The following is a 27,785-nucleotide window of genomic DNA, read 5'->3' as shown; positions in this document are numbered from 1 at the left end:
TTCCCCTGCGAAGGCACAAGCTTTCAGAGTGAAAATTCATCATGTAATCAACAAGGCCCCTTGGGATCTAGGTACTGCAATCTATGCCTTGTCCACACTGGCTGCATGGTACCTTACATCCGGGTACTTCCTGCTGTAGAGTCCCTACACATGCTATTCTGTCTTCTTCCAGTGCTCACCCAGCTCCTCACCTGTCCCAGGTGTTGCTGGGGAGACATTCAAGGAGGGTTTCCCTGGCCGTTCCTCCCCTCAACTAGCTAAGAAATCTCTCCTCCTGTGTCTCTGCTTCCTTTAAAAATCATTTATGGGGGCTGGGGATATAGCCTAGTGGCAAGAGTGCCTGCCTCGGATACACGAGGCCCTAGGTTCGATTCCCCAGCATCACATATACAGAAAACGGCCAGAAGCGGTGCTATGGCTCAAGTGGCAGAGTGCTAGCCTTGAGCGGGAAGAAGCCAGGGACAGTGCTTAGGCCCTGAGTCCAAGGCCCAGGACTGGCCAAAAAAAAAATAATAATAATAAAATAAAATAAAAAAATAAAAATCATTTATGATACTGGTAATGTTGTACTTGTTAAATAATCATTTGATTAGAAAATCTACCTCCATTTGTTAGACTAGACGTTCTACAAGGGCAAGGCCTTGATTCCACTCATCATTCTTTCCTCTCCAAGGCCAGACGTTATCTTGCCTTTTCCTTGATGGTCCCTTGCCATTGTCACTTCCAAAGCGCCAAGTGTCAGATAAGACATCTCTGTCAAAATTTTTTGTTTTACTTTCTTTTGCTTTGAAGGTAATGGGAATCCAGAGCCTTGTACGTGCTGGGCAACGGTCGATACTTGCCTTCACTGACCATTGTTCTCTCATTGTTAGTCACTGATATTATGAAAGAACAAATATTAGTCTAATGAAATAAATATGTATTATGAACCCCATAAAGTGGATAGTTTATTCCAAAGCCCTAACATCTTTATTTTTGTGTTTCTGTTCCATTCACCCTGAACATTTTACTGTGAAAGCATCCCAAACATACAGAAAGAATTAAAATAATTGTACAGAGATTGTTAGTATCTGGCTATATTTTCTTTATTACACATTCAACCAGTCATCCATACACAGCAAGTTGCAGACATCAGTATTCTGTATGTCGAAACACTTCAGCATATTATATATATATATATATATATATATATATATATATATATATATATATATATATTTCACTACAGTTGTCTATTTGTTCATGGTTTGGGGGCTTTTGATTATTCACTTTGTTTTTTTAACGTTTGTATTAGAGATAAAAATTACTTCCGTGTATTATACACATTTTAAGAGTAATGTTTGATCAGTTCTGACAAATGCATGAACCTGTATAACACAGGCCCCCATCAAGTTTCGATCGCCCAGTCAGGTTCCTCTTTCTCTAGTCCACTATGATTCTATCCCATCCAAGGGACCAGCATTTGGATTGTTTTCATCAGACAGTAGTTCTACCTTTCCTTGTTCCCTTTTATTAAGCCATTTTTTTGTTGTCATTTTTGAGGTAAGGCCTCTTTATGGACCTTGAGATCGTCCTGTCTCAGCCTTCTGAGTGCTGGGTTTACCGGTGTACACTACTACATGTAATTAAAAAGCGTTCTTTGACTTCGACTATCTAGGTCATCTCAGCTCCTTTTGAGGATCTGTTCTTCCAATCCCCATAGGAAGAATATACATTTTCAAGTGAATTAGATAGATAAACCAGAACATCATTAATCAAAATTACATACAGGTTACAAATTAAAGCTACAATCTTATCCCAAAATGACAAAAGATTTTTGTAAAGGTAATAGTTAGGAAATTTATGTAAAAGCTGACATTTTCATGTAAATCCTGAAATGTAAATTGGTACGGTATTTGTGAAGGATGTTTTAAGAACAAAAAATTAAGATCCTCATAACACTTTTAATCTAGTGGTATAAATTCCCACTCTAGAGAACTTAAAAACTAGCACTACCCTTCAATACACAATGATTATTTTTTTGCCAGCCCTAGACCTTGAACTTGAGGCCTGGGCACTGGCCCTGAGCTTCTTTAGTTCAAGGCTAGCACTCTACCACTTGAGCCACAGCACCACTTCCAGCTTTTTCTGTTTATGTGGTACTGAGGAGTCAAGCCCAGGGCTTCATGTATGCTAGGCAAGCACTCTACCACTAGGCCACATGATGATTTTTTTTATCATAGCAAAAAGGCAGAAGCAATCATCAAGAACCACAGAATTATGATATTTATACAAGGAAGAATATATTGTAAGAAACAAACAACTAATAAACTTTACTTAACAGGTTTACTCCAAGAGCCATATTGGTATTATAATTTTGAAATTATTTAATATTTATTGCAGGGTAAACGAATGAATACATTAATATGATTAATGCGTAAAGATTTTAAATGTAAGAGAAAAGAGATACACATAGACAACAATGGAAACCTGCAGAGCTAAATTATAATTAGAACTATTGCTGTGAATTCATAGTTCTTAAAATACATGTTTCTAATCCATTTCAACAAAAGAACTTAGAAACAAAGTTCCTCATGTAGTAATGGGCACACTAGCTTTTTTTGAGATAGGATCTTAACATGTTGCCCAGAACTACAGTCAGAAGGGTATTCTCTATAGACCAATAATAAAGACAGAAGCCATGGTATTTATAGCTGGCAGCCTAGCTGACTCCAGAAGAGTGTCTGTACAAAAAGAGAGCAAGGGCCTGGCACTGGTGGCTCATGCCTATAATCCTAGCTACTCAGGAGACTGAGATCTGAGGATCCCAGTTAGAAGCCAGCCTGGGCAAAAAAGTCCACAAGACTCCTATCTAATTAAGCACCCCAAAAAAGCCAGAAGTAGAGCTGTGAATCAAATAGTAGAATGTCTTGAGCATAAGAGCTCAGGGTCAGTGCCCAGGTTCTGAGTTCAAGCCCCAGGACTAGAGAGAGACACACACAGAGAGAAAAACAGAGACAGAAAAACAGAGAACAAGCAAAGAGTTTCTTGTCTTAGTCTTACAGAACCCCCCACGGCCAGCTATATTTTCTGATGGGAAACACAAGTAAGGGTGAACAGCAATTTAATTCAGGTGGGTAATAACGGAACCTGAAGGTATCCCCCCCAAAGCCTCTTGATTATTCCCATCCCTTCTTGTTGTTCATTTTTGCAATTCTAGTAACCTCAAAATGTCCTGAACAGCATACAGGAAGGGTTTTGCTGCTCTCAGACTATCCTTGAAGCAAGAGAAAGTTGAGCCTGCTTTGTATTACAACAGCACTCCGTGTAGAACATACTTTATATTTATTTAATAAGTAAAGGCTATTTACATCCTACCCCGAAGGCTATTTATACAAGCTGCCCTCAATTCCCTCCAGCGGTTTTTGTGAGAGAGACTCTATTTGAATGTGGACTTTAGGGACTGCCCTCTGAAGATGCTCATTTGTACACACAGCCCCCTGCTCAACCTTGCTGTGTTGTCCCTGTTTGATTGTCGAGGTTCACTGCCTTAATCATGCTCTTTCATGATCTCACGGGACTAAATTTATTTCCAGGGTAATAACCACACAATCTTCCTCTGGCACCAGCCTGATACTCCTCTTTGCCTCTTCCTTCTTATTCAGAAAGTCTTGCCCTGATTTGCACCCTGTCATAAGACCCACTCCGCTCAGCCTGCCCTCACTGTCGCCTGGCAAAAGCTTACTTCCAACACATCCATCAGCACTCAGCCTCAAGGCTCCGGGGAGGGACAGAGGGGCGGACAAGTGAGAACCAATTTCCTGGGCCTAGCAAAGGAACCATCAGGCAAGGGTGGGAAAAATCACTTCGCCTTTTCTGTCCCTCATTACTTGAGTCTAGTTGTCTTCTAATAAGCTCGGTTGGTATGTCAATGTTTGTCCTCAGTTTCTTCCTCTCAAATTCCTAGGGAATTGTATCCCACTTTTAATTTGAACCATCAAAATGTCACTAAGTATTACCCCAGGGCCTGGGGAATTCTCTAATTAAAGTCCCTTCTCTCCCCATTTTGATTCTTTCTCCGAAGTGTGTGTGTGTGTGTGTGTGTGTGTGTGTGTGTGTGTGTGTCAGTCCTGGGGCTAGAACTCAGGGTCTGAACTCTATTGCTAAGCTCTTTTTATCCTCAAGGCTAGAACTCTGAGCCATAGCTCCACTTCTTTTTTTTTTCCTGTGGCCAGGGGAGTGAGGGAGGGGGTGGGGGGAGCTGATGGTTAATTGGATTTAAGAGTCTCATGGACTTTCCTGCCCAGGCCAGCCTCTAACAGTAGTCCCCAGATCTCAGTCTCCTGAGTACCTAGGATTAGTTTGAGACACCAGTGACCAACATGTACAATTTTTTTTAATATTTTAGGAACTTGAGAGTTAGAGCTGTTCTTCTTCCCCCAAAGGACTAGCATGATGTAGCTATCTCTACCATCATGTGACATTTCATCTTGGGAACATATGCAGAAGAAATGAACCCTGTAATTTTCAATGCTGTAAGAGGAAAAGACAGTTTTTAAATCAATTTTTAAATCTAATTTTTAATTATTATTTGATAATTCCTATGTGTTGTTTTATTTTTGGTATTAGAGCTTTACAATATGAAAAAAAAAATTCCCATTAGGACTGGATGAGTTTCAACTGGCTCTTTTTGACAATTATAATTTACAGAAGAATACTGTAATTTTAGCTGCTTAGGAGGCTGAGATCTAAGGATCCCAGTTTGAATCCAGCCAAGTGGAAAAGTCCATGAAACTCTTACCACCAATTAACCATCAAACTGCTGGAAGTGGAGATGTGGCTCAAGTGGTAGAGACAACCTTGAGGGACAAAAACCCAGAAAACAAGCCAAGACTGTAAGGACCTGAGTTCAAGCCCCAGTACCAGCACCAACCCCCCCCAAAAAAAAAATTACAGCAGAAAGCAAGCATGCCATGTGGGAACTGACCTACTGAGGCAAAGGGATTGTGAGTTCAAGGCCATCCCAGGATATAGAATGAGGCCATCTCTAAAACAAACAAAAACCCACAAAATAAACTAAACCAAAACAGGGAAGTAGCTGAATGGCTTGTGAGTAAGTATAAAAGTGTTCACTGTGTTCTGTGTATATCATACTCTTATAAATACTATACACATATCTCATTTAGTCTTCCAAAATGCAGGTACTATTATTTATGAATGACAACCCCTGAGATGCAGAGAAATGAATCTCAAGGGTCACATCAAGATTCACAGAGCTGGGATTCACTGGGGCTCCAGAGTTTTCAATACCACACTTTAGTGCCACAATAGTGGCAAAAGCTTTGTCACAGCTTCTCTTACCTGAGACCATCTCCCCCAGCTGGCACAGTGGGTTTTCAGGAGAGGGGACAGATGAGAATGGAAAAAGACAAAAGACGTAGAAGTGACTTGTTTAAAACGGTTCAGTGAGACATGCAGGAAAAGATCTTTTATAAGTATGACGGGCCTGGACAAAGGCACCCACTGGCACTTTCTACGCCCTTGACAATGATGACTGTCTGAAAGTAAGGGTGATCGAACCAGGAATCAGAGAAAGACATACTCACAAAGCAGGTGCACAGTCCCAGACATTCCAGGCAATTTACTGGGCCATGCCACTTAAAGCTCAAGAGGGAATGGATGGGTGAAGGTAGGATTAATGTGGTTTAGCGCTCACCCAGTCAAGTGTCTGTTGTCTAACACCTCCTGACTGCCTCCCACAAGCACTGAATTCCAGCCGTGGCTAGGGGTGATAAAGATGGACCCACTTATCTGAGCAAGCACCTGTTGTGATGAGACAGCACTGGTGTTGAAAGTCTTAGCTTGGAGCATCTTTCCTGCATTTCTTGAGGCTGGACATCAAAAGCTAAGTTGCATGGCCCTGGGTAACCAGATTTCTCAGTCCACCAAAGCAAACAAACTATCTGAGTTGGACAGTTTGTGGAAGAAATTCTGTCCCAGGGTCCCTGCTGCTCTTCTTAGGACCAAAATCTAGGCCTGTGTCTTTCCTAGCCCAATGACAGTGTTAGATATCATAATTAAAATGTGCCCACATTTCCTTTTCCTGAGAAGAGAGAATTCACCTCATGCTCAGAAATGACCTAATGCTTCATCTTTGACATTTCAGAATAATATTCAAGGATTTCTATTAAGTCACAGAATTGAAAGGGAAAGGAAGGACAATTCATTACATACTGTCCTTTTCCTTTCCCTTTATCTCAGGTTAGTCTGGTGTGTTTTTTTTTTTAATGTATGGAATAACAATAATTATTTGTTTGAAGGCTGTTATCAATACTTTAAATCGAAACACATGATTTGTCATCTCAGAGGCTAATGATCTGTCCATCTGTAGATTTATAGAGACATCTGCATAGAAAACTGACACCAAGCAGAGTCTTTGTTTTTTTATTGAGTCTAGTTTGTCTTACACTGCACCCAATAATTCAAAGCTATTCAGAGTATTTTCCTGAGTCAGGAACCTGTGAAATGAAAATGTCACACTGTCAGCAAGAACGATAAACAAGATCAATACAAATTGCAACAGTTGGCAAGGTGCTGGGGACATTCATTTAACATTCCATGTCTGCTAACAGACCACAGTTTTGCAGAACTTTCCAGTATTTTAAACTAATGTGCAATATTAGCACTGGGGTTGTTACAGGATGTGTAACCCAGCAATTGTGCTAGCACTAAGACCGAAGGCCATAAAACTCTACTTAAACCAGGCTTTAAGACTAAGCTTTCGATAGTCCTTTATACTGGATTTTTTTCCCCTTTATTTGGTTGAGAATGTGAGGTGATGTATAAAACTGTTGGATGCCTGAATAATTTTCAATGTATCTCGATACAAGGCTGGATTGAGATACTCTGACACTGAAAGAATCATGATTTGCTCATACATAGGTTTATATTGACTTCTCTATAGAAAATGAACACAAGGAGGAGATTTTTTATTAGATCTATCTGTCTTACGTTGCAGTCAACAATTCATAGCATTAAAACTGAAATCAATGCAGAGCATTGACGGCTCATACCTGTAATCCTCCCTACTTAGGAGGCTGAGATTTGAGGATCACAGTTTGAAGCCAATCCCAGGGAGGAAAGTCCATGAGACTCTCATCTTGAAGGAAGCACAAACAAAGCCAGTGGTAGAGCTGTGGTTCAAGTGGTAGAGTTCTAGCCTTGAGCACAAAAGCTCAAGGACAGTGCCCAGGCTCTGAGTTCAAGATCTAGGACTAGCGCACGCACACACACACACACACACACACACACACACACACACACGCACACGTGTGCACAAACCCTGAATCTGAAGCCAGGCAACAATGACTAATATCTGCACTCTCAGAGAAATAGGATGCTAAGATATGGGGACTGAGGTTCAAAGCCAGCCCAGGGAGACAAATCTGAAAGACTCCTACCTCCAAATAACCAGTAAAAAGTGGGAAGTAGGGTGTTGTGGCTCAGGTGGTAAAGCCAACGGAGAGCCAAAGACCTTGAGTTCGAGCCCTAGTATTGGTATAAGAGGAAGGAAAAAAAACAAAAAACCACCTCAATTCTGATTTAGTCAGTAGTCAATCCCCACCACACTTAATTTCCTTTTCATTGTCAAACCCATGAGGAACATAAGGAAGAGTTTCCCTCACTCATCCCCAAAGCAGTTCAAATAATAGGAAAAAAAAATAACTATGAATGACTTTTTCCTCTACTTTTCAAATATAACGTTCAACATGAGCTATTTATTGATCATAAAGTTACTTAAGGGTCAGAAATGCATTCTTTTTAAAAAAAAAATAATGTGCTATCAAACAGACTCATAGAAATGCATTCAGAAACTTTGTTATTGTGTCTACGCCGATTCTCCCAGCCCATCAACGTCTCCCTGGCCCGGGCCTGTGGAAAGTGGCAGGAGGTCCCAGTGCTACTGCTCATAGATTCCCCACATTTGAATCATTTCCCTTTTCCCTGCCTGACAAAGGTGACCTACTTGGCCCCTCTCCTTTTCTGTTTTCCCGCAGACTGTTAGTGAGGAGGATTCTGTAACTGAACCAAGATACACCAGGCTATCTTCAGCTAAGTGTGATGCTAGACTTCCAGCAATTGACCAAGCATCCGTATCCGTCAAGCAGAAACATAAAAGTACCATGACCCTGAAGAAACCAGAGAAGGCAGGACCCAGCAAACCCTCTCCAGGTGAGTGGCTGCTCCATTTTATTTCATCACATTAAATTCCCATCATAAAACTCAGATTGCTAGTGGGATAGCAGTGGCTCGGGCCTGCAATCCTAGCTCTACTCAGGAGGCTGAGATCTGAGGATTAAGGTTTGAAGCTAGCCTGGGCTGACAAATCTGAGAGATTTTTTATCTCTAAACAGCAAAAAGCTGGATATGGAGTTTATGGCTCAAGAAGTAGAACACCATCCTAGAGTGAAAAAAGCCAAGTGAGCACAAATCCCTGAGTTCATGCCCCAATACACACACGCGCGTGCGCGCGCGCACACACACACACACACACACACACACATCAGATTAGTGGTGTTCCAAATGTTGTACTTCAGGTTTGGTTGAAAGGCTAATGGTCTTAAGCAATTGGTAAAATTAATTTCAGAGCAAGCCAAAGAGAAGCTTCAAGTAAGGCCAAGCAACTCTCTGCCACTGAGCACATTCTCCTCCTAACCACCAGCTTTGTGTAGCTACTCCCCAGAATTTCTGTCTCTTTATCTTCCTGCCCCTTTGGGTGGTGGGGGACGGGAATGAAGGCATTTGGCCCCCAGGCATCAAGTTTTATGATTCAGGCAAGAGAAGCTTTCAAAAGCATCTGATGGCACAATTTACTAGCCAAGAAGAAGAGTAATAAAGACCTTTGTTCTGGATTGGCCTCCCTTGGGAATAAAGGGATTTGATACATCCACCCTTTTGTGCAATTTGGTAAATAATTCACTCTTTAACTGGCCTTTGAAGCAAAGACCCTCTTCCACTTGGGGCAAGACTGACTTTCTAGAATCCAGAAAGGACCTAAAAGCTATGGGAAAGCTCATCAGCGAAGCCCACATGTGTATCTTGAATCCTGGGGGGAGGGGGGAGGGGGGAGGGGGTACTGAGTGTACAAGTTGAGGTAACTAGGCTGAAAGGTCTGCCTTCTGGGAAGGAATCCAAACTAACTGCCGAAGAATTGGTAAATAGCTTTCAATTCATTAAAATCCCCAATCGCAGCTCTTTCCTAATCCTAAATAGCTCCTGTCACGCAACCACCCATCCAGTTTAAGTCTGAATGCATTTGTCCAAAATGGCAGCTTTCACTCAGATTAGCTACCTACATTGATTGCTTTAATGAAGCCAAAACCAAATTGAGTTAAAAAATGATGCCCACTGAGGCAAAGCCCCAGCTCTTGCTCCTTATTTAATCAGGGGAAAGTAGTGTCCAAGAGTGTCATTTCTCATTTGAAAGATTTGTAGTGGGAATTAGGGTTTTAATTCAAGTGTTTTTAAGGCCGGAATAGAGCAAATTGTGGTCATTCTACAACTATTTCAAAACCAAAGTTGTAATTTATTAAACTGAAGATGTTTTTTAATTACAAAAAAAACATGGGATGCAAGTTTAAGTAATGCCAACTGCATTCATTTAATATAATTTTTAGTCTTCTTGCTAAAACCTAGTAGCTATTTGCTCTGTCATCTGTGAAGAAAAATCATTAAAATGATCCATCGAATTGAGGTCCGCTCGATGGTTTAGTTTGTCTGATTAATACAGATATTTTTTAGACCGAGAAACTCTGCATTGGGACTTACCATGTGGACAAAAAGGGGGAGGGCTAATTAATCTGTCTTCTATTCTATAAGACATCAAATTTGAAGAACTACAGGCTGAAAAAAACATCAAGGTTTACGCAAAAGAGTCAGGTTGGCAGAAATCAAATGAGGGATGTTACATGTAGTGAATTCATTTATAAAACACCATCTTTATCATCAGATTAGGCCTCTAATCTATATTCAAGACATATGCAACTGGCTGTTGAGCTAGCATTGTCTTAGATGGGGATATCTGAGCTGCAAAACAGAATTGAAGATGGTGCTACAGTACAGTAATCTGGTACAGTAATCTGGGGTACTCAAGAAAATGATTGAAAGCAGCTAGGTGTGGTGGCACATGCCTGTAATCCCAGCTACTCAGGAGGTGAAGGTAGAAGAATCATGAGTCAGAAAAAGCAGTGAGACCCTATTCACAAACACAATTAAAAGCAAAAGGAGTGCTTGCTTAGCATGCCTAAAACTTTGGATTCAATCCCAACTGCACACACACACACACACACACACACACACACACATACACACACTTTTTTTTTTAAAGAAACTGATTAAAAGCAAAGCACTGGCTTGCTGTGATCCACCCTTTAGCCTGTGTAGACTCGCCCTCTTGGTCCCTGATTAACATAGCAAAATGAACCTAGAGACATGGCAAAAGTTCAAGCTGTGTCTGTTCCAGAAAAGCCGAGATGGGGTTGGTGACAATGCACAATTCAGATAAATAACCTGCTGTTACAGAAAAAAGAGGATTTGGTTCCTGAATTATCTGGACACTGATCTAATTCACTAGCTCAGTTTCCTGCTTTTCTTCATCTCCATAGAGAAATATTTTCCTACAGCATTTTTGGGGGTGAACCAAAGTTGAGAGTACATCACCCAAACTTCTTTTCATGCTTGACCTAAATGAAACTGAGGCACAGAACATCTGACTGATAGGCTAGCCTTCCTTCCTCACTGTGCTACAAAACACCAAAGCTGGGGGCGGGGGTGGGGGGAGCTGTATTTGCTGGAAACCCACATGACAATAATCTATGTCATAAAATCAGTTGTTGCTACTAAGTGGACTGCCATCTAGAACCTGGAATAAGCCAGCAGCTCACACCTATAATCCTAGCTACTCAGGAGACTGCAATCTGAGAGTCATGGTTCAAAGCGAGCCCAAGCAGAAAAAGCACTAAGACTCTTATCTACAATTAACCAGCAAAAAGGCAGAACCAGCGGTGTGACTCAAGTGGTAGAGCACCAGCCATGACCAAAAAAAAATTGTGGAGCCAGAAATCAGGGCCCTGAGTTCAAGCCCCAATACTGGTGCAAAGAGGAAAAAATAAATAGAATAAAATATTAAAATAAATAGATCTTTCTGTGCCCTCACAAATAGATTCACAACTGAGAAGGCATCAGATCCTCACTGTTCCTCATACCCCCATTGAAGGAAGTCATATTTAAGTTCAAGTTGATCCATAACAAGTTGATACGAGCCACTCGTGGATGAGTTGGATCACAGTGCTCCTCCTCCTCCCTCTGTTGTGGTGTGGGTCTGAGTAGAGGCGCCAAGTTTATGGGCAAGTACTTTGGGATCAAAATCCTTTCTTCAAATAGCATCCGAACCCTTTTCCTTATTTGCTATATTCTCTATGGCAAGGGATTTCTCTTTACCTCAGTTCTGTCACCTGTGACATGGAGGGAGGCAAGGATTGCTAGGATTGCTGTGAATACCCGATTATTAAAATGTATGTATGTGCAACCCTGGCCCTGTAACCACACATTAAATTATAGCATTATCATTCTAGCAGTTGAGAGCAGCATTTGGTAAAGAATTGCAAGAGTGGATTACAACTGTGTACTTTCCTTGATTTAAGGTTATTCTCTCCCAAACTGGGTGTTCGCACTTGTAATCCTAGCTACTCAAGAGGCTGAGATCTAAGGATGGTGGTTTGAAGCTAGCCAGGGAAGGAAAGTCCATTAATCTCTTATTTCCAATAAACCAGCAAAAAGCCAAAAGTGGATGTGTGGCTCAAGTGGTAGAGCTCCAGTTTTGAGAGAGGAAGCAAAGTGAGAACAAAAGGCCCCAAGTTCAAACCCCAGTAGTTGTCCCCCGACCAAAATGTTATCCTCTTTCTCCTTTTCTTTTCCCCTTTACAGAAATCAGAGATGTAGTTTTAAAAGATTTCTATCATAAAGGGTAGGTATAGGCATTTTTACCACACTCGTGATTTTCCAAAACTAAACCAGAGATACATTTTATCACTGAAAAGATATGGAAAATTCAGGCAGTGTGGTCAAAAGCCAGCTGGGGCTGATGTTCCATTGACTCCTAAATCTCCCTTCATTGGCAGCCTGCAGGGTGGCGAGTGAGTCTAGCACGTACTTCAGGATTCTGTATGGACGGGTGAAATGCAGCATAGTGGAAGGCCTGGCAAGGGCAGAAGTACTGGGAAGGTTGGGGAGCTGTGGTAGCCCCCCCCCCAGTCCTCCCAGGTCTCCAACCTTCCCACCTCCAGCCTGGGTCTTGAAAAGAGCTGCCTCTCCTTTCTAGGACATGAGAACCATGTCCTGTGTTTGTGGTGTTCTGGCACCTGGACCCCTGAAGCGCTCTTTACTCAAGGAGCAGACATTTGGGAAACCAAATGTGGCTTTCTCCTGTTCTCCTCTCACCTGGAGCTTGGGCAGAGCCCCAACTAGTTACGTTCTGGGAAAGTAGATCTGGATGGAATCCTGGGAGCCTGCTTCCAAAATCTTGCCCTTTAAAACAAAGCCAAATGTTCCGAAATTATCCTCACTTATTATTGCGTTCCCTGTTAGTCATTATGAGATTCAGATAGGTGGGAGGAGCCAGGCCTGTTCTGCTTCCTTGCAGCGGGAAGATGTGTTCTTGGGGAACTTCAGCAAAAGCCCTGGATTCAGCCTTGAGGAGATAGAAATCTAAAATAACTGTGGTCTCTCTTGGATTGGGGAACCATGTATTTAAAGAGCATCGTGAAAGAGGAATTTGAGGGCAAATCTTAAATCTTTATAATTTGCCTGACAAGTAAATTCTATTGAAGATTTTTTCCCCCCTCACAGAGGCCAAGATGAATGGGTTTCCCAGCAAGTTCAGTTGGTGGCCAACAATTTTCCAAGCTATCTGTCCAAGATAGAAAATAAAATGAAAAAATATACATGACTACTCCCATTTTCATAGAGAAAAATCACAATCCTTTACTAAAAAAAAAAAGTAGTCCATTTTTTTTGCTAATGTGTTTGAGATAGTGGGCCCAGGGTGGGGGTAAAGTGGGGGTGGCGGAGTCCAGATCGGGAAGTCCTGCCTTAGAATCCTGGCTCTACTGTTTTGCAGTCTTAAAATGAGAGCTGCGCCTTCCTTTGAACTCTGATTCCTCATCAGTAAAGACCTTGGGTATCAGCTGGAGCTTAGGCGCAGGTGAAGTCCAGGTCCGTCCTGCTGCCCCAGAGCTGACGTCTCTAGAAGAAAACAGCTTGGCCAAAGAAACTTTAGTTTGAGCTATGTGCAGCTTAGTTATAAAAACCTTTAAATATTTCTTCATCGAGGAAATCATCCATTTACTTATCTATAGAGAAGATCATCCCATTCAACTGTTCCCCCTTTCTTCCCCCTTTCCTATGCACCTTATCTTAGGGTGTTTGGGTTTCTCCCCTCATTTACTTCATGATCCCCTGCTTGGGCCCTGGAAAATGAAACTCCAGGACACCAATGGGGAAAATAGTGCAACGCACACCATAATCAAAGTAAATTCTAAGAGCTGTGAGAGCAGTGAACAAGGTGAAAATCATGACAGTCAGGGAGTTAGCTGGAGCGGGGAGAGGAGAAGGGGGAGGAAGAGAGGAAAAAGGGAGGAAGGGAGGAAGAGAGGGAGGAGAGAGGAAAAAGAAGAGAAGGGAGAGAGAAAAGAGGTGCCCCCAGTAGGAGATGCTTGGTGTGCAAAGGCCTAGAGGAAAAAGACAGACAGATGGACAGACATTAAGTACCTCCAAAAAGTCTACGGCCTTGTGCTCCAAGCATCTCCAGACAGAGGAATCATCCGAGAGCTCGTTAGGGATGCAGAACCCTAGACCTCCACTGAGACCCAACCAGACTGCACTTACTAAGACCTTAGGGATATTCATGTGCATGTGTGGGTCTGAGGAGCCCTGGTTGATGGTCAGCTACAAAGTAAGAAGTATAGACTATAAAGTGGAGGCCCTGCCAGTAGACAAGGACCAAGTTCTCAAGGGCCTTGAAAGTCTGTGGAAGGTGATGATATCAGTCAACTCTAGGGGTCTATGTAGGAAAGTGATACAGTCTGAATGGTGTGTGTGTGTGTGTGTGTGTGTGTGTGTGTGTGTGTGTCTGTATGTTGGTACTGGCGCTTGAACTCAGGACCCAAATGCTGTCCCTGAGCTGCTTTGCTCAAGACTAGTACTTTATAACTTGAGCCACAGCTCTACTTCCACCATTTTTCTGGTTAATTGGAGATAAAAGTCCCATGAACTTTGCTTCCCAGCCTGCCTTCAAACCGTGATCCTCAGATCTCAGCCTCCTAAGTAGCTAGGATTACAGCTGTGAGTCACCAGCACCCAGCCAGATGGCATTTTTAACCCAGATTCTGGCTATCGCTTGAAGAAGGGGCTCACTGTGAGGATGTGGACAGCCAGACACGAAGGAGACCAGACATGGGGCCCTTGAAGTGGACTCCGTGTGAACGGCAAGGGCTTGACCTGGTGCAAAGACAGAGTGGACAGGGAAGAGGAGTTGGCCTTGAGGGAGACCCAAGGACATAGGCCTGGAAGAACTTGATGACTGGGTTGTTCAAGTTGGGATAAAGAGAGAATCAAAGAGAATTCAAGAATTTGGCCTAGGAAATGAGGCCAGTGAAGGTTGCCTTTGCCAAGACTAAGAAAGCAATAGGAAAATGGCCTCATTCTGTGATGTGATCTTTGCAGTACAGTTTAGACAGCTGTGTAGGAATACCAGGAAGTCACTGGATTCATCAAAGTACTCCCCACTGCTAGTTGGAGCCCAGGTGCCCTAGGAGCAAGACAGGGCTGACAGTGGGAAAGAGCCCTTCCTCTGAGAGTGGATGGAGTAGGAAGAGATTTGACAAAGAACCTTTAGAGATAAGAACAGTCACATGAAGAATGGAGACAATTAATGAAGACAATTAATGTATAGAGAAATTTTATCTTAAGAAGTAGGGACCAGGGGCTGGGGATATGGCCTAGTGGCAAGAGTGCTTGCCTCGTATACATGAGGCCCTGGGTTCGATTCCCCAGCACCACATATACCGAGAATGGCCAGAAGTGGCGCTGTGGCTCAAGTGGCAGAGTGCTAGCCTTGAACAAAAAGAAGCCAGGGACAGTGCTCAGGCCCTGAGTCCAAGCCCCAGGACTGGCCAAAAAAAAAAAAATAAAAATAAATTTAAAAAAAGAAGTAGGGACCGGAAAGGAAGAGTGGATCATATTTACTTGAACCCTATGTACCAGGACCCTGGGGGCCACTCCAGTAGATTGAGGCCATCTACTGTAGCTGGTGGTTCTCAAGTGGATGGCTACTGATTTTAACTATTTATGTTATAATCAGAACTGATTTCAACTGCAGCATGTTATGAATCTCAAGAGAGGTACTTCACTGAACTAGAAATTGCTGCTTCTTTCCAGCCCAGAGTTTCTGTGTTAGTCAACATGACACCACTATAGCAAAATACCTGACACAATTAACTTACCAAAAGAAAAGACTCCCCAGGTCCCAGGGGCTCACACAAGTAATCCCAGCTCCTCAGGAGGCTGAGAGCTGAGGATCAAGGTTTGAATGAAACCAGTGTGAGCAGGAAAGCCCATGAGACTTTCATCTCCGATTCACCAGCAAAAAGCTAGAAGTAGAACAGTGGCTCAAGAGGTACAGTGCTAGCCTTGAATAAAAAAGCTCAGGGCTAGGCTAGGCTCTGAGTTCAAGATCATGTATACCCATTGCTTTTGGACCTAGGGCAAAGTAGGATCTCATGGCACTGGTGCACACTGGGGCAAAATGGATTACTTCAGGAAGCAAAGGAGAAAGGCAAAGACCAGCATCCCACAATTCCTTTCAAGGGCATACCTTCAATGACCTAATGATCACCCACAAAGTTCCTAGGGACCAAACCTTTTAATACTTGGAATTTGGTGGGGAGGAGAGGGGGAAGGGAGGGAGGCAAGTATCCTGGTTCAAATAATATAGAAGCCTGCAAAACTTTTTTCACACCAACACTATACATCATTCTCCCAGCAGAGGTTCAGGCAACTGTCTCAGAGCCTTGCTTTTGCTTCTCCAACTTTAATGTTCATACACACACACACACACACACACACACACACACACACACACACGCATACACCTTAATAAAACACAGGTTCTGATTTAGGTGGGCTGAGGTGGTGTCGTTGTACGAAGCTGCCAGGGGATGTTCATGCATCCTAGAGAAAACACCAGTCTCATTTTGCAGATGAGGAAACAGGTACTAAGAAGGTAGGCCACTGACTCAAGGTGACCCATTTGGTTAGTGGCAGGTCCAGGTTGGAATCCTGGCTCCACTGATGCCCGTGCTCTGCCTCCAGTGAGGCCGGCTTAGTGAACAAACCATTCATTTCACTTGGACACCTTGCTTGTCCACCTGTCTTTCCCACCTTGGTTCCTCTGCTTCCCACAATCCCACCAGGATCTCTCTGCTTTTTTTTTTTTCTTTTCTCTCTCTCCCAATCTTCCCTTCCATAGCAAAAACAAAAAGGGGGGGCTAAATTAGGGACATGACCCACAATCTCCTACTGGGGGCAGCTGGAGGATGGAGGGAGAGAGCCTGCCGGAAGGGAGACCCTGCAGGCCGCCATCTGCTGCTGCCGGAGCAGCTCGTTAGACTGGCTGTGGGAGATGAGAAAAGATGGAACCTTCCTCAGAGCCGCCTCAGGATGTTCTTGGGAACTTGCTGGGGGCTGAGCTTCCCGACATCTGCCAGGGCTGCCGGAGACTGTTTTCCTGGGAAAAGAGTCCTGAGCCATGCCATTTCCCATGATGCCCTGCTCGGACACTCAGAGCTTTATAAAACAAGGTGTCCTAGGACACCTGACATCCCCACCCCGAAAGAACCACCTTTTCCAGTTTGATTCGTTCATAGCCTTTATTTTTTTTTTTAAATGTCCTTTCCCCTGTGAGTGCTGCATCCTGATTGCTCTTTTTCTTTTGTGCAGGTGACAGCAGCGAGCACCCCCTGTTCTGTGTTGAATATACCCCTTTCTGTTCTGTGTTCGCTTTCTCCCCTGTCCTGCAGCCCAATACGAATTACTGCTGCCTGCTCCTGCCTCTAGTGCCACCTTCCCCTCCTGTGGCTCAGGGCCCTTCCCTCCCACCTGTCATCTTTCCCAGCGTTCCCAAACCCACCTCCACTCCCTCCACCACCCCAGGTCCCCTCAAGGGGTCACCAGCAGCCCTCTGCTACTTCCCTGTCTCTTGCCCTACTCCATCTGAGACCCCTGTGCTGTGCCTGCCTGGCCCCAGAAGGCCCAGTAAAATTTACTTCATGTGGTAAGTCATCCCCAACAAGGCGCACAGCACAGAGGCTTCTAGAAGGCAAGTGGACAGGAGAGGGGGACCAGGAATCAACACCAGGAGGTGTGGTGTACGGGGAACAGGAAGACCGCGGACAGCACTGCCACCTCCCTTAAGTTCAGCTTCTTGTAGTGCTAAAGGAATGAACAACCAATAAAATCCCGTCATCTCCGCAGACTCCTTTGATTTCTTACCTCCCGTGTTTGGCACTCTTGGGAACATCGCCACCAGAAAGCCCATGTTTGTGTGTTGGAGGTTCCCCCCCCCACCCCCGCCGAGAGAGGGGTGGCCCTGAGCAGGTGGCTCTGAAAGTGCATACCCATCTAGAGCCATCCCAAGGAGGGACAAATGAAAGGGCTCAGTTGATGTTTATGTTCCCTTTCCTGCCTACTTATTATAGACATTTGCATTTCCTAACATCAAAAATCCCAGCTCCTGAGTTCCAAAATAAAACATATTTATGGTCCATAATTAAGCTTTAATTAAGATCTCCTCTGGGGGTGTGTGACACCACACATTTCTAGCACACTCAAATAGAAAAGAGACATGACCTATTATTTGTGACTGTACAGAAAGCTGCCTATTACACCAAGGCAACCGTGGCTCTTGCAATTAAGCTGTAATTCTTCCCGCCATCCAAAGGGAACAGTGAGCTTTCCAAACAAGCATTTCCTCAGAAGGAATCTCAGCCATTCCCAGGAGCCAAGGAGCCCAGTCCAAGGGGAAGGGAGTAAAGGCTCAGGAATTGTATTTTCCTCCTTCTCTTGCTTTTCTCATTGTATCTTCAAGGACTGTCTCTGTGGATGACAAATGTGAACAATTGAATAGACGTGGTTCTGAGTTGTCAGGGCCTTGTGTAAATATGAGACTTTTACACTCCCCCCCCCCTTTCCTGGCCAAATAAAGAATGATTCTCTTAGCAATTATCATTTCCCAGCATTATCAAGAGAACAGAGGTACATGTCCTTTTCTCTCATATCAAAACAGCTATGGTGTTTCTTAGTTCCTCAGGCATCACCTTGCTCAGATAACAGGAAGTGGGGGGGGTGGGATATGGGTTGTTTAGAGCCAATCAGAGGCACCCTCACATCTACTGACAAATAGCCTAGTGAGTTACCAAGCAATGAAACTCTGAACACAAACCCTCTCCTCTTTCTCAAGACACAAAGGGCTTATTCCTCCTACCTGAAGAGGAAGCTATATTTCATCTCCCAATACAGATATGACTTAGATTTCCTGCAAGATTCAGCATCTATGCCCTGTGCCATGGTAAGGTCCCTTCTTAGGAAGGCCCCAAAGTGCTGGAATTTGATGCACTGTCCATGTAGATAAGATGATTAGGAACATGGCACCTGCGGCTCTTAAATTCCTGTACACAAACTACATCATCGTGGTCACTTTCTTTGTGACCTGTAAGGGAAAGATGGAGAAGATAGAACAAACCTAAAGCATATCAAAGGGAAGGAGCCCACAGCTCAACCAAATTAGTTTATAATCTTTAAGGTCGTGACCAAAACGTCTTACTCATCTTTGCAAGCCCTCAAATTATTGCATAGCAAAGGCACACAGGTATTTGTTGAACAAATTATTATTTTTAAAAAAAGAGTTGCTATTTACCTTTTGGATTTTCTAAAAGAAGACTTGGGGGAGAGAATCAACAAGAACTATGTGGGAATGAAGGCTGCAGAATAAATCATTGTCAACCTGGGAAGGCAGCCTAACTGAGCTTCTGGGTTAAATTCAGCTCCTTTCCTGGTGTGACTTCAGACCTTCCATTGCTGGTGGTATTCAGATTCTTGAGCTCATCAGGGTCTGGGTGTTGTCCCTGAGCTGTTTTTGTTCAAGGCTAACACTCTACCACTTTTAAGCCACTGTTCCACTTTCTGTTTTCTGTTGGTTAATTGGAGATAAGAGACTTTCCTGCCCAGGCTGGCTTTAAGCCAGGAACTCAGATCTCAGCCTCCTGAGTAGCTAGGATGACAGCCATAAGCCTCTAGTGCCCCACTAGTATTCTTTCTAATAGAAGAAGCAGCTACCATTTTTAGTACCTAATATACACTGGGACACTTGAGTTAGGCCATTGATGTTTATTGATGCTATATTTTACAGTAACATAACGAAGTAGGGACAGTCCCATTTTACAATTATAAAAACTGAGATACACATTGTCAAAGGTCAGGAAACCCTGACTGTGCTAACAATGATAACATTTCTACTCCCAGACCATGCAGAACCTGCTAAGGTGTTCAGCTTTGTTACTTTAGTTTTGGAAATCATTTAAGAAATCTAATGCTTTCCCTGAAGAAAACCAGTTTTCTGAACACAACCACAAAAAAAAACCCCAAAAACCTTTAAAGTCACCTTGGGTGTTTTGTTTAACAAAGGTTTCATTTGACTTTTGAAGTTCTCTCAGGGCTTGAGATCAATGCATCGCCTTGAACCCTATCAAGCAAATATAATTAGTCCTACGTGACAAGGCGAGGCTGCATACAGGCTGGCCTTTCAGGAGCTTTCAGTCTACTTATACAATAGGTGATTTTCAAATATTTAAATGCAAACAAAATGCTGAAAGTAAGGGCTCTGGAAAAGACAGACTTAGTGGACATAACATTGGATTTTCAAGGCCCTGTTGGCTGGTGTGACCTAGAAGACAAGCCCCTAGGAAGGAAGGTCACCCAGGCTCTGGGTGTGTGGATGGAGCTGGAGTAAGATGGGGGAGGAGGCGGGAACTGTGGAGTGTGAAGTTCTGCTGGTGGGGGTGTGGAAGGAATTTGAATATTCTGCTGAGATTTCTTCTGGGAATCAAATAAACTAAGTCAGAATCTTTGGACCAGGTCTAACTTACTGGACTCGGCCCAAGTCCTAAACCTACCCATTCTCTGCTCCCTCTTCTTGTCAACTGGGCAGTGGGAAGCAGTTGTTTCTGAGAGCTGACAAATGAGACCTTGGTGATACAGGAGAAGCTTCTAGCTTCAACAAATGCAACTTTTTTTTTTTTTTTTCCTGTCCTGGAGCTTGAACTCAGGGCCTGGGCTCTGTCCCCAAGCCTCTTTGTGCTCAAGGCTAGTGCTCTACCACTTGAGCCACAGCACCACTTCTGGCTTTTTCGGAGTAGTTTATTGGAGATGAGTCTCACAGACTTTTCTGACCGGGCTGGCGTTGAACTGCCATCCTCAGATCTCAGCCTTCTGAGTAGCTAAGATGACAGGCATGAGCCACTGGTGCCTGGCTTAAGGAATGCAGCTTTTAAGCTGAGAAAATATTATCCCTCCTGTCCACTGTGGCAGATCCCCCCCCATCTTCTCTCTCTCTCATTCTCTTTCTCCCCTCTTCCCTCTTCTCTCATTCTCCTTTCTTTTTTTTTTCATTCTCCTTTCTTTCACTCTTAAAAAGTGAAATCCAATGTCATCACCACCTTGCGCACTCCAAAGAATAGATTCTCACTTCCCACAGAACTTCCTCTCTCTCTCCCCCTCTCTGGCTATACCCACAACCTCTCTGGGCTCTACCAACTTGACCTAAGCTGACCCAACACCACTAGTGCTTCTCCTCTTCTAGTAAGTTCCCTGTGGAGAACACTCCCCTGTCTTGAAGCACAGAACCCTCTGCCTCGCCCCCACCACCACCACCGCCCAGGGTCTGTCAGAAGTAAGTAGGCCTAGTCATTGGATTAAACCAAGTTTCACAGGCTGCCAAAGAGAACTTTCATCCTTTTCCCGAGACTGGATGGAAACTATTCACGCAACCACAACCTACACTCAGGAATATAAATCCTGTTGTCCCCCACATGCCAAGAAAGGCTGTGCTCACACACACACCAGCAAGGGGGCCGGCCCGGCTCTACCCCCATGCCGCCTGCTGGCTATGTCTATTTGTGAAACTTCTAAGCTTTCTAAGAGGGGATGAGCCAGGAAAATTCTCTTGGGGGATTTCATGCAGATGTTGATGATTTAGCTGCTTTGTGAACCCAACATCTTGTCAAGATGCATGGAAAATGCTGAAACTTTACTCCTACCTTCATAGGCACTGGCACTAAATACACAAAGCTTGATGTCACTCATACCTAGTTCCAAATGTGAGTTTTGAGAAGGTATTCATTGGGGGGGGTTCAGTCCATGGTACTCTAGCTACTGTCTTCCACAGTGGTGGGTGACACATTTGCAAAAAAAGAGAAAAGGCTCACAGTTCCAGATGCTTAGCACCTTCCTATAACAGCATACTTGCCACTAATTAAGAACCTGAAGACATAAATATATCACAAAATATGTTGTTTCAGACCTGGGTGACTTCTTGAGTAGCTGAATCATTGTATATCCCAAGAGCCTTCTTTTCTTTTTTCTGCCTCCTCTTCCTCTCCTCCTCCTCCCTTCCCCCTCTTCCTCCTCTTCCTCTCCTCCTCCCTCCCCCCTCCTGCTCTTCCTCCTCCCCTTCCTCGTCCTCCTCCTCCTCCCCCCCCATCCTCCTCCTCTTCCTCTTCCTTTTTTTGCCAGCACTAGGGCTTGAACTCAAGGCCTCATGCTCTACCTTAGCCTTTCTACTCTTTACTGGCACTGTACCACTTGAGGCATACCTCCACTTCTTTGGGTGAAGATGGGTGTGTTTGATTTGTCTGCCAATGCTGCTTCAAACCAGGATTTTCAGACCTCAGCCTCCTGAGTGGCTAGAATTACAGATGTGAACCAGCAAGGCCCAGCTCCAAGAACCTTCTTGACCTTAGAAGCAAAAAACGTTTTAGTAAAAGACCTTTATATCCTCCTCATAATGCTATTCATGGTGAAAATCATCTAATGAGGTGGTAGTATTATTTCCATGTAACAAATGGGGAAACTGAGGCTTTGAGAGGCAAAGCCATTTGGAATCAGTTTTCAAATCCAGCTCTTCTCTGATCTCTTGGGTCTCTTGTCTGAATCCCTTCCTTCTCCCCTAGCTGAGTCTTTCGAGCATCCTTTTATACAGAAAGTGTTTTCCCATTTTTTAAAAAAATAATTATTGAAAAGCTTTTGCACCTTTCAGTGACACAGACACCAAAGATTTTATCAAGGAAGAGGAGACCAAATCTGGGGAGACTGACAGTCAGCCCGGAAATGTCCAGTCCGCGAGTATCTGGGGAGAGAAGCAGACAGAAATCGCAGCTGCCAGCAAAGGTGCCAGCCCTCGTGGGAGCAGGTAAGAACTGTGACTGCTTTTTCCTCAGGGACGGGGGTAGGGGGAAGCTCACTTTAGTTGTTAGCTCGTGGAATCTTTCTGATTTTCAGATGCTTATGCTTTTAAATGATGGCGAAATATCTTAAACCAGAACGCATGGAAGGTTTTCAAAGCGGACTCTGTGATCTTGTTTTGTTTCCTCCTGCAGAGGCTGGGTAGGAAAGGAGAGGAGGGGAGCTGAGCTTTTGTCTTCCTCTCCAATTGCCACCCAGGAGCATGGTTTTGTGTGGGCGCAGGGAGGGGGGGAAGGTGGCTGCAGTTCCCCCCACACACACCCTCACCTGCCAGGGGAGGGGGAGGGAGGAATGTGGGTGCCAAGCTACTCCAACAGCCCCACAGAGATCTGCCCTGTAGTCCAGGACAATCGCACCAGCAAGATCTTTAAATGGGTCGAGAAATAACATCCAAATGAAGAGCTGCTTTATTTCAAAGCACTGGCTTTGGTGGAGCCGCCTTCTGTCCAAGTTTCAGTCCCAAGCATGGGTCTGGAAGCCCACATCCTACAGCTCTGCTGACCCTGTCACCCTCTCCTGGGGTGGCAGGAAGGAAAGCAGGACCTCAGGAGTCCTCTTAGGACTCAAGAAAAGTGACACATCGGGGCTGGGGATATAGCCTAGTGGCAAGAGTGCCTGCCTCGGATACACGAGGCCCTAGGTTCGATTCCCCAGCACCACATATACAGAAAACGGCCAGAAGCGGCGCTGTGGCTCAAGTGGCAGAGTGCTAGCCTTGAGCTGGAAGAAGCCAGGGACAGTGCTCAGGCCCTGAGTCCAAGGCCCAGGACTGGCAAAAAAAAAAAAAAAAAAGAAAAGTGACACATCACAGCCAGCCTTGCCCTTTAGACAAATGACCCAGCATCATCCTTTGTTGCTACCAAATGTGATTGCTACTCTGGTGGACACTGGTAGAAAGGCGAGGGAGTATGTAGAAGGCTTAGAATTAAGAGACAACGGGAGCCCACCTGAACTGTAGCAACCAGATGTCCTTGGGAGTCCCTGTGATGGAATACCTCCTGGAGGAAAGGGCATAAGCCAACTTCTAAAATGTCTCCTCCTCCTCCTTCCTGGCAGGAGATTCTTGAATGGTCACATAGCTCCCTAAAGGCTCCAGTGCCCCTATTTTAAAATAAGGGTGATGACATCTAGCCTGCTGCATGTTAACGTTAACTAAGTGACATAATATATAAGCCAGCACTTACTAAGTCCACATAAAAGGCACAGAACCATTTTGGAAGGGTTTTTTTTTTTTTCATGTTGCCTCCCCAACTGCCATCATGAACTCTCAGATATTATTTAAAAGGCAAGGCCAGGCACCAGTGACTCATACTTGTCATCCAAGCTAATCAAGAGGCTGAGATCTGGGGCTGGGGATATGGCCTAGTGGCAAGAGTGCCTGCCTCATATACATGAGGCCCTGGGTTCGATGCCCCAGCACCACATATACAGAAAATGGCGGGGCTGGGGATATAGCCTAGTGGCAAGAGTGCCTGCCTCGGATACACGAGGCCCTAGGTTCGATTCCCCAGCACCACATATACAGAAAACGGCCAGAAGCGGCGCTATGGCTCAAGTGGCAGAGTGCTAGCCTTGAGCGGGAAGAAGCCAGGGACAGTGCTCAGGCCCTGAGTCCAAGGCCCAGGACTGGCAAAAAAAAAAAAAGAAAATGGCCAGAAGTGGTGCTGTGGCTCAAGAGGCAGAGTGCTAGCCTTGAGCAAAAAGAAGCCAGGGACAGTGCTCAGGCCCTGAGTCCAAGCCCCAGGACTGCCCCCCCCCCAAAAAAAGAGGCTGAGATCTGAGGGTCACAGTTCAAAGCCAGCCCTGGTAGTCAAATCCAAGAGACTCTTATAACCAGCTAAAAGCCAGACATGGAGGTATGGTTCAAGTGGTAAAGGACCAATCTTGAGTGGGAAAAGCCAAGCTAGAATGCAAGACTCTGAGTTCAAGCCCCAGTACTGAAATGGAAAAAAAATTAAAGGTGCATTGTCCATGAAATATTTATGAACCCCTGGAGCTCATACAGCCTTCCATCTGCACCCAGGTCACGTGGTCCATTGTCTAGTGACAGTGTCTAGTGACTGAACCATTTCCTGCTGGACTCGGAGCTCCTTATCTTCCCCCAGTCATGGTCTCCCTTTAGCTCCTTTTTCTCACATTCTAATAGGGCTTATAAGCTGGAGTCTGAACCAGTTATAGGAACTGGATCAGAGATTTGGAGCAAATGTGACTAAGATGATCCACAGGAACCTCTTGCAACTCAATTTTGTATTTTTAAAAAGTCACACCACAGATACCTCATAGAAAAACAGTGTAGGAACATAAAAATTTCATGGAAAAAAATTTACAGCTAACAAACATTTTTTTAAAGTTCAGCCTCATAGGTAATAAATGTAAATGTACACATGAGCTAATTTCTCACGAGCTCATTTTGGCCTACCAAGTTGGCTAAGGTTTCTAACATCATAGTTAATACTGGTAGCAAAGCTTAGCACTTCCTGTTGTCACAAACTGTGGGCGACACAGGGTGACAGAAGTGCTTTCATAGCCTACCTGGAGGGCAATTTGGTGCAAAGAAGGAATTTGGCACCATGTGTCAAAAGCTTCTAGAAAGTTCATACCTATTAACTTGGCAATCCACCCCCATGAATCCATTCTCAGAAGACAAGTCATCAAAGATGTGTGAGCAAAGGCATTCATTGCAATGTGATCCCCCATGGCAAAAAAAAAACTCTCAGGGCAAGCTCCATACCCGCAGTAGAGGAGCATATCATGGTATGTTTATATAAGATACCTTTATTTATTTCTAATTTCTATAAGTTCTTAAAGAATAATTAACAGCAATAAAATGTTTAAGAAAGGAGAGCGGAGCATATAGTTGTGTGTCTAGAAATATTACATTTTTCTTTTTTTAAGGCCTCCAACCAGGTGTTCATGGCTCACGCCTGTATTCCTAGACTCAAGATGCTAAAATCTGAAGATCACAGTTCAAAGCCAGCCCAAGCAGGAAACTCTATGACATTTTACACACTCATCTCAAATCACACACACACACACACACACACACACAGCCAGAAGTGGAGCTGTGGCTCAGATGATAGAGTGCCAGCTTTGAGCTGAAAAAGCTAACAAGCAGTAGCCCACACCCCAAAACACACAACAACAACAACAATAGCAACAACAGCAACAAACAAAGAAAAACAAGGCCTCTAGATAAGGGAGTCCTAGGTTTGGGGAGCCAAGTGAGTCTAGTAAGAGAAACATAGCAGAAATGATGAGGCCTTTATTAAACCCCAATATACATGTTTCCACTTAAAGGCATTGGATTTATTATTCAAATGCGGACACAAAACTCTTATAGCTCACCCCTGAAGCACAGAACACAACCATCAGCCATTCTGAGCTTTCAGTTATGAGCAGACATGGATTATTGAATCCCCCTCTCCAGTGGTCATAGACTATTTCTATACAGAAGAAAAATGTGAAAAAGCACGAGATGGTGGCTGGAATGTAGGACACTACTGGTCAAGCAAACAAGGCAGCCCAGACCAGGGACCCTGCCTTAGCACTGAGACACTTGTTCCAGTCTCGTTCCAGTGCGCCTAGACCTCCTGGAGGGGGCAGGCACTCCATCGGCAGCTGGAGGCCAGGCAGGGCCTCAGAGAAGCCTCAGCATCTGCAGGGCCTGGGCTATGAATAGCTCATCCCTGGCATAGCAATCAGAGTGTTTATTCCCAGCCCAGAGCTACTGGAATCCAATCCCACTTTGATATAGACACATACACACACAAAAAAAAAATGGGGTTAAAATAGCATAAATATAGAATGGCACAGTCTGTCACCTTTATGGGAAAGATACATGTGCGCTCACACACACACAAGTGCACACGCATACATTCACTATAAGGGAATCTCTGATTAAATGTTTAAAGAGGAAGGCAGTGTGACAAGGAAGGGTGAAGACACAGTTCCTGGTGTGTTTCAGGGAACCGCAGAATCTCAACCCAGCACGTAACTGGGCCTTGTTTCCAGACACAGGGCCCGCTGTGGTAGCTCAGTGGTCTCCATGAAATAAGCTCCTGGCTTCTGTTGGGTTTCCAGTTCTGTTTTTCAGAAGCCACCTAGCTGATTTCTTTTTGCCTGCGGTGTGTCTCCCTTTCCTGGCCAGAAGCCTTAGCTAAATTTGAGGCGGGACATCCTGGTCCTCTCACAGGGCATGGGGGGAGGGGAACCCCCACCCCCACCCAGAAGACTTAGGTTGATTAACCACTAGCTAAATTTGTGTGTGTCTGTCTGTACACGTGCACATGTGTGTGCACATGCACATGTGTGCCAGTACTGGGGCTTAGTGTCAGGACCTAAACACTGTCTCTTAGCTTTTTGGTTCAAGGCTGGCACTCTACCAACTTGATCCACAGCTCCACTTCTGGCTTTTGAGGTGACTAATTGGAGATAAGAGTCTCACAGACCTTCCTGCCCAGGCTAGCTTTGAACCACAATCCTCAGATCTCAGCCTCCTACCTAGCTAGGATTATGAATGTGAGCTGTACACACCCAGCCAATTAGTTAAACTCTGAGACCCCCCTCCTCAAATTCAAAATGAGAAGTAACCAACCAGAAGTCCATTCTTTGACTCCTCTGTGACACTCTTTAAAAAAAGAAAAACAAAAGTCGGCATGCAGTGAGTTTCATAGACCCTTTAGTTTCCCAAACACATGATTCAGCCCCCGTGGGGTGGGCACCCGAGCTCTACTCCTATTTCTACAGAACCAGATGTTCAATACATCCTTGAATTGTTGACACATCGCTCACTGGGTTTTCTAAACCCATGAGGGGGCCTGGTAGAAGAGTTTAACTGATTTCTGGAAGAGCTGATGAGTAAAGATTCGCACTGTGTCACTGAGTGTCCCACACCGTTAACAATAAAAGAAGCTTACAGGGTATTAGGACATTAGAGAGGGGAGCTGGGGCTCTCCTGTGAGGGACCTCAATTAAAGTGAGTCAGTATTGACTTGGCCTTGGCTGAGCCGGCTGCTCAGAAGATTTGCATTTCCCTGAGCAGAGCTGTTATCACCGACCTGCGGGGCCTGTGGCGTTCTGTCCACTCGACAGGCAAACAGCTGCAGAAATGAAGCGATAAGGACAGCGGAGTCTCATCAGATGCCAAGAGGAGCAGAGGAGAGCACGGCGGGGTG

The 27,785-nt window shown here is 44.4% G+C and overlaps 1 protein-coding gene across 2 annotated transcripts in view; it reads left to right on the top strand.

The window, feature by feature from the left end:
• Positions 1 to 27,785, top strand: part of Marchf10 (membrane associated ring-CH-type finger 10) — an 80,189-nt gene that overhangs the window by 22,034 nt on the left and 30,370 nt on the right. The window contains exons 3-4 of one of the 2 annotated variants that reach the window (XM_048366125.1): positions 8,037 to 8,211; positions 22,406 to 22,558. In XM_048366125.1, coding sequence (XP_048222082.1) covers positions 8,037 to 8,211; positions 22,406 to 22,558 — 328 coding nt within the window. Of the gene's footprint in view, positions 1 to 8,036; positions 8,212 to 17,034; positions 17,373 to 22,405; positions 22,559 to 27,785 lie in introns of those variants that run through there. The other variant, XM_048366126.1, reaches the window with a different exon arrangement.

The sequence above is a fragment of the Perognathus longimembris genome, chromosome 17 (genome assembly GCF_023159225.1).
Source record: "Perognathus longimembris pacificus isolate PPM17 chromosome 17, ASM2315922v1, whole genome shotgun sequence".
NCBI classification, from domain to species: domain Eukaryota; kingdom Metazoa; phylum Chordata; class Mammalia; order Rodentia; family Heteromyidae; genus Perognathus; species Perognathus longimembris.
Note: the sequence above shows the minus strand (reverse complement) of the source record. Positions and strands in the feature narration are given on the sequence as shown.